The 6918-nt window shown below is 28.9% G+C and overlaps 1 protein-coding gene and 1 long non-coding RNA gene across 2 annotated transcripts; one reads left to right on the top strand and one right to left on the bottom strand.

Moving 5' to 3' along the window:
- Positions 1 to 243: 243 nt before the first annotated feature.
- Positions 244 to 1011, bottom strand: LOC108473189 (uncharacterized). The gene is made up of 2 exons (XR_001869680.2): positions 799 to 1011; positions 244 to 566 (listed from the first exon to the last, which is right to left on the bottom strand). It is a non-coding gene; the product is annotated as an uncharacterized LOC108473189 (long non-coding RNA).
- A 3118-nt stretch (positions 1012 to 4129) lies between these two features.
- On the top strand, positions 4130 to 5374 carry LOC108473190 (uncharacterized). Its single transcript, XM_017774726.2, has 2 exons — positions 4130 to 4433; positions 4600 to 5374. The coding sequence occupies exon 2, from the start codon at positions 4618 to 4620 to the stop codon at positions 5269 to 5271; it is 654 nt and encodes a 217-aa protein (XP_017630215.1). The 5' UTR covers positions 4130 to 4433; positions 4600 to 4617; the 3' UTR covers positions 5272 to 5374.
- The last annotated feature ends 1544 nt before the right edge of the window (positions 5375 to 6918 follow it).

Genomic DNA, 6918 nt, shown 5'->3' with positions numbered 1-6918 from the left:
TAGTTTTCTTTTGTTTATATATAATAGGTAGAGGAAATGTGTTTGTAGTTTATTGATTTCTTTTGTTGGATAAAGAAATGCAGTGGTAAGTGTACTTGATCTTTGTTCCAAAGTATTTGTTCATGCATAACAACATTTCAATTTTTAAAGCCAAAGATATTATAAAATTAAATGCATTCAAACTCACATCTTTTAAATTATTATATTAATAACAAAACCAACCGAATAAAACAACAGAGTAAGTAGCGATAATAAATGCATGATAAAAATTGTAATATCCAATTTTAGTCCGGGCCCATATACATACAAAACAAAAAAAAACTAAAAATAAATAACAACAGTCCAATACAAATTTTAAAACTCAAGTTTAAATGCTGGCCCAAAATATAATTTTAGCCCAATTACACAAGCTCAATAGCCCCAAATTTTTTCAGGAATAACAAACTCTAATATTGAGGCTCTCCCTTTGGCCGGCGCCGCTTCCACCTCCACGCACTACCCACATCCTCCACCACCGTTCACCACACACATCCCCACGTACCACGTCCAAGCCATGTCCGCTATACCTGTAAATGTGCACAAAAACAATTGTAAAATGGCTATATAAAGCCATGAATATTCATTTGTTTTTTTTTTTTTGTTACGAGATCTAGACGAAATACATACAAAAAAAAGATAGAAAATAATCTAGTGCAAAGGAAATTTAAAAGGTTTTTTTTGATTAATTCTGTTTGTTGAGTTTTTATTTATTTTGGTGTGCAAAGAGTAATAAAAAGAAGACAAAGCAAGAGCACTTACCAAACCTCCGTGGGCAAAGTCGGAGTTCTCCTCCATTGGCGAAATCGGCCTTCGCCTGTGCATCATCAGCCACCATACGATGGTGGTTCGGCGGCTGCATGTTTTTGGAATGAAACCCTAGCAGAAAGGGTTAAAGGAAAAGGCTTTGGGTTTTCTAAAAGTTTTTTTTTATGTTTTAAAAAAAATTATTTAATTTTAAAACAGCTTCGAAAGGGGGGGGGGGGAGGAAGGCTTCTTTTGCCTTTTATGAAACGGCCTTGTTTGAAGAAGGGGATCCGCGTTGACTGTTTGTGGCCCGAATCCGCGCTTTTTCCCCCTAAATGGTAGATATGCGTGCGTGGTCCCTTCCTTGGTTGAGCTATTCAATCGGGCCCTATTAATGTTTTCCTTGATTCTTTTAAATTGTCCCTGGAATTTGCGCGTATACTTATTTCAGCCCGTGTTGAAACGATTCGTTTTGGGGCATGGTTTATTTGCTTTTTTCATCCCTGTGAATCCGCGCGCATTGTATTTTGGTCCTTGGCTTTAATTTCAATGTTCTATTTTATTTATTAACTATCCCTTTAAGTTTGATTTTATTTCAATTGAGTTTTTTCATTTCAATATGTTTTTGTTATTTTATTTATTTTCCTTTGTTATTTTTGTTTTTTATTTCACTTATTTTAAATTCTCTTTTATATATTTCTATGTTTTAAAGATTTATGCGGTGTTTAAATATTCTTATACATTTTTTTATATTTACACATAATTTAGCTTTTTTATATGTATAAATTATTGATGTTATATTATTTTATGTAAATATTTTTCCTTTAAAAATCTATTTATATATAATTTATTTCCTATAAAAACCCTATTTTATCATTTTTATTATTTCAAATACTTTTATATATTTATATTCTTATGTACCAATTATTTATATTAAGTTATTTTTTATGTAAATTGATATATGTATTACTTTATATATTATTAACTTTATAGTATTTATTTTAAAATTTATTTTTATATTGCTATTTAATATATTATTTATTTTTATTTTTCTATTTATTCTAAATTCTTATATCTATTACTTGTTTTAAAATTTTTGTATGGTTTGTATAGTAATGTTTCCAAATTTTCTTTCTTATTCATTTTATTTTATTTTAAAACTTGTTATATTTCATTTGTGTAATTTGCTTGGAATTTCTTTTAAATTGGCTTCTAATTCATTAGCCTTCGGATATTAGCGTTTGTATTTATATAGTATATGATATGTTGCCATTGCATGTATCCTAGTTTGTTCCTTTGTGTTTTCTTATTTTTGATTTTTTCATAATATTATTGTCACGTATTTTTATTTCATGCTCAATAATATGCTTGTATGATTGTTATTTTATTGAATTTTAAATTTCAAATTTTCGCCCAAATCATTGCTTTTTTACCCTTAAGTAAACCAAACGAATATGTTTTGAGCCGGTTTTATAATTATTTATTTGGAAACTCATCAAAACAAGGCAATGTTTTGTGTTTGGAAATTAGAGAAATCGTGCCCGTGCTGGGTTTCGGTTTACCGTTTGACCAAATAACCGAATACCCTTTTTAAAGTTTCAATGTGTAAGATTTGAAAACCATGAGGTGATTTTGATTTCGAGGGTTTAAGTTGCGTATCCTAACATGCTGGATGTGATATTTTATTCCTTTGGAACAAAGGAATCTTAATGTCCAATCCGAGTTATTCAAATGTTTTAAAAGAAATCGTATTTTAAAATATCTTTTAAATTTTAGACATAAGGACATTGTTTAATCAATTTGATACCAATTCTGGGTGTAACGAGGGTGCTAATCCTTCCTCATGCGTAACCGACTCCCGAATCCGTTTTTCTCAAATTTCGTAGGCCAAAATTGATATTTTAATAAAATAAAATGTTTTATTAGGTGATCCAATCACACCTAAACAGAAAAAGATCGGTGGCGACTTCAGACTTTCGTTTTAAAAAGTTGATTTCCGTTTTTCAAAAAAATAATTTCGACAAAAATATTAGGGGGAAATTGTAAAAAGGCAGACTTGGGAAGGGCCCTGGAAGATCCAAAGTCTGAACTCACTAATCATCATTGCATGTTGCTCGTAATCATTTACATTCCTTTTTAAACCAAAAGCAAGAATTCGAAGTTCATCGCCTTAATTTTAGAAACCAAAAAAATGGGTCTAATACTACGCTAACTTACATTAAATTTTGGCATAATGTCAAATTTAGTATTCAATATTTATATCTTTTATTAATTTAACTCTTATTTTTTAAGTTAAATTTAACTCTTAAACTTTTAAAAATAATATAAATTGATCATTAGCCTTTTAAAAGATTTAAATTTTTATTGTTCTTCAAAAGAAATACTTGACTAAAATGTTAAATTTTAAAACATAGTTAGCTCGCATGGTAATTCACATGTATTTGATGCTTTTATTTTAAATTTTATAAAAAGAAATTTTAACTTTTCAACTTTTTATTTAAAATTTTTGAACATTTTATAATCTTTAAATCATTTGATATCTTGGCATATAAGATGAATAGTGACACGCTAGTCTTGAGTAGACGTGGATTATCACTCGGATTACTATGCCAACTTTAATAAATATTAATATTTTAGTTAATATTTCTATTTAAAATAATAATAAATTAACTCTTTTTCTAAAGACTAATGATTGAACTTAGATAAAAAAGAATAAAAATAAAAATAACAAAAAAAATATAATCATTGAAAACTAAATTTAACATATACCTTAATTTTGACTATAAATGTATTAACTATATATGTTGATATCATATTTTTCTTTCTTTTTTTCCATAATCGTGCTTAAGAGATTGTATACTTGATAAAGTTTTGAGCCCTGGTTTTCCATGATTAATTTAGGTGTTGGAGTACCTAACTCATAATGCCCGGATTTCATGGCTTTTTGACTTTGAGAAGCAAAAATTAAAAGGATGTCCCATTTATCTCCTTTTCAAAGAATATATATATATATATATATATATCAAAGATTTACTTGTGTAAGTGTAAAATTATTAGTTTTACATATGATAATATTTTAATAATTTAATAATTTAATAATTTAATAATTAAATTTATTAATATAATTGTAATTATATTTTAATGTTTGAAAGTTGTTGTGTATAAAAAATTGTTTGATAATAATAAAGTATTACGACTTTGTTGGCTCCAAGAAGCATCCATCGTAAAGTTAGTAGTGACTAATTGATTGTATCTAATTAACAAATGTAAAACATTCGTTGTATGACCCAAAGTATATAATTGAACATTTGATTCACTATCCATCGAACAAAAATTAATATAATCAAGAAAGATTACTTCCATTATTATAGAATTAAATTATTGTCATATGTTTTTATTAATATTTGCAATACTGTAAATGAATCTGAAGATGCAGGAGAGCTTAAGTTAAGCAATAATTTGAGAGTACAGTAACTAAAAAGGGTGAGAGAGAGAGAGAGGCTTAGCCATGTCAAAGCGTGCAATGTTTCCTTTTTCAATTTCTTTCTGGAAAGCTTGGGGAGAATGGACCCACTCTTTTCTTATGTCTCAATATCACTCCTTAAATTACATTCCCATCTCTCCACTCTTCACTCCATCTCCACTCTCAGGTTTTGCTTCTACTTTCCATTTTTTTTTTAATTGAAATGAATTAGCATATGCTCGTCTATACATTTGATTTTCCTGGTATTTGAATATATATATATATATATATATATATATATATATTTTAAATTTGCAGTGAGTGATCATCATATTAAACATTTGTGCATGTAGAAACACCGAGTGGAAGAAATGGAGAGCAGAATAACCAAGTGGAAAAATCTGAAACAAAGGTTAGGTTTGAAGGCAATGTGGATGGGTTGCTGTGGAGCCACATGGAATCCCAGACCCAGAATTTCCACCATTTCAATCCTCGACGAAGATGAAGAAACACCTCAATCACAACAAGTCATTACCAGGACCACCACCCGATTCAATGTCGTAAACAGCGCCACCGTCCCCCTGTTGCTGGCCCGCCACCACCACCAACAACAGCAAGCGGTACCCACCCCGCCGACATCCGCCTCGGGGATGAACTTAGCAATGGCGCTGGCCGCGGAGCGTAATTTGCGGGGAAACAACGACAACACCAACAACGTGGGTCCCAGACCGGTGCAGGTAAAGACATTGATGAGATTGATTGAAGAAACGGAGGGTGAAGATTGTTGGACACAACAAGAAGAGCAACTGAATAAGAAGCAGAGGAAAGAGGCTGTGGAAAATGAAGGTGGAGGAGGAGGAGGCTGCGATTGGATGTGCTGCGTGTGCATGGAGAGGAAGAAAGGAGCGGCTTTTATTCCATGTGGGCACGCCTTTTGCAGGGTATGTTCCAGGGAAGTGTGCCTTAACCGTGGATCCTGCCCTGTTTGCAACCGTTCCATCCTGGATATTCTTGATATTTTCTAGATTAATTGAGATGGGGTCTGAAAATATTCTTTTGAATTTTACATGCACTCTACCACAATAACATCTTCATTTGCATCATCAATTCTTCATTCCATTCACTACATATGCCCACATCCCAATCTTTATGTATATCTTTTGCATGAAAAATTAGTATCATAAGTTAATTTAACATTAATTTAAAATTGATAACAACACCATAATAAATAATTTTATTTAGTATTTTTATTTTCATATATTTACGTGTTTAAATTTTGTTTTACTCATAATTTTAATATAATTTTTTAATTTTTATATCGTATATATTTCATGTGTTATTATTCTTAATTAATTTTAAACTATAATTTCATTATTTATTGTATGTTATTTTAAACACTCGTTAATGTTCTAAATATGTAATTTCATATAAATATTATGGTAAATTATAAAATTAGTCACCCAATTATTAGTGTGTTTTGTTTTGGTCACCCAATTAAGAAAATTTTTAATTTAGTCACTATTGTTTTTAGATCATTTTTATTTTGGCCACTCATGTTTTAATTCGTTTCTATGTTGGTCACTCTCTTTAAATAGTTAACAGAAGTAATAATGTAGCTTTTTCTAATTAGTATAATAACACATTTAGTTATCAATACTTATACATTTTACTTAACAATTCAATAAATTTAACCCTCTACGCTTTACAAATCCTATCAATTTGATCCTCAAACACATATAATTAAATATAAATATAACTATATTTAAATACATATAATTAGATCTTGATAAACTTATATGTAAATTTGTGATTTTGATAAACCCAAAACTTAGAACCCTCCAAAACTCAATAAATTTGTGTTTTTTTATGAACTTTATTCATGATCGTGCTAATAGCATTCTCAACAGAAAAAATCAAATTTTCCTATAAAACCTAACAAATAAAAAGAAAAAAAAGAAATACGAATAAGCTTCTTATAAACCTTTTTCAAATCATCATCTTTTGCATTCTTATCAACTTAAAGAATCGTGCAATAATCGAAACCCATCTCTAAGCATAATTTTTTTTTGGTAAAATTTATCTTCATCTAATTTGTTTGCAATTTATTTTTAAAAAGATGTAAATTTTCTAGGCTTTTGATTTTTCTAACTTGAATTTTAGATTTTTTTTTTAAATTTAGATACATATTTCTATAAAAATATATTGTGGCATCATCAATGCCATGTGTCACAACTTGAGAGTGTCATGTGTCCTATATTTAACATTGTTGTAAAAAAGTACTAAAACTCATGATAGAATGAAAATTTGGGTACCAACTTGGGACAAAAAAATTATAAATACCAACTTGGAAGAAGGTGTTAAGTTGGGAGAGAGTAAATGCATATTTGATCCTTATAATTATAATTAAATATAAGCACTTATAATATATATATATATATATATAATATTATATTTTTGTACTTTTTCATAATATATAATTTATATTTAAGCATATGTGTTTGAGGTTCAAATTGATAGAATGTGTAAGTATTGAGGACTAAATGTGTATTATACTAGTTAGAAAAAGACCATATCATCATTTTCGCTAATCATTTAACAGAGAGTAGCCAACATAGAAACAATAAAAAATGTCAGTAACCAAAATAGAAATGATCTAAAACGTTAGTGACAAA

This window comes from Gossypium arboreum, chromosome 11, assembly GCF_025698485.1.
Source record: "Gossypium arboreum isolate Shixiya-1 chromosome 11, ASM2569848v2, whole genome shotgun sequence".
In the NCBI taxonomy this organism is placed as follows: Eukaryota; Viridiplantae; Streptophyta; class Magnoliopsida; order Malvales; family Malvaceae; genus Gossypium; species Gossypium arboreum.
The sequence above is the reverse complement of the archived record's forward strand: the minus strand, read 5'-3'. Positions and strand labels throughout refer to the sequence as shown.

What these genes read in the sequence shown, in the direction of transcription:
- LOC108473190 (XM_017774726.2), top strand. Translation starts at nt 4,618, where the DNA reads ATGGAGAGCAGAATAACCAAGTGGAAAAATCTGAAACAAAGGTTAGGT.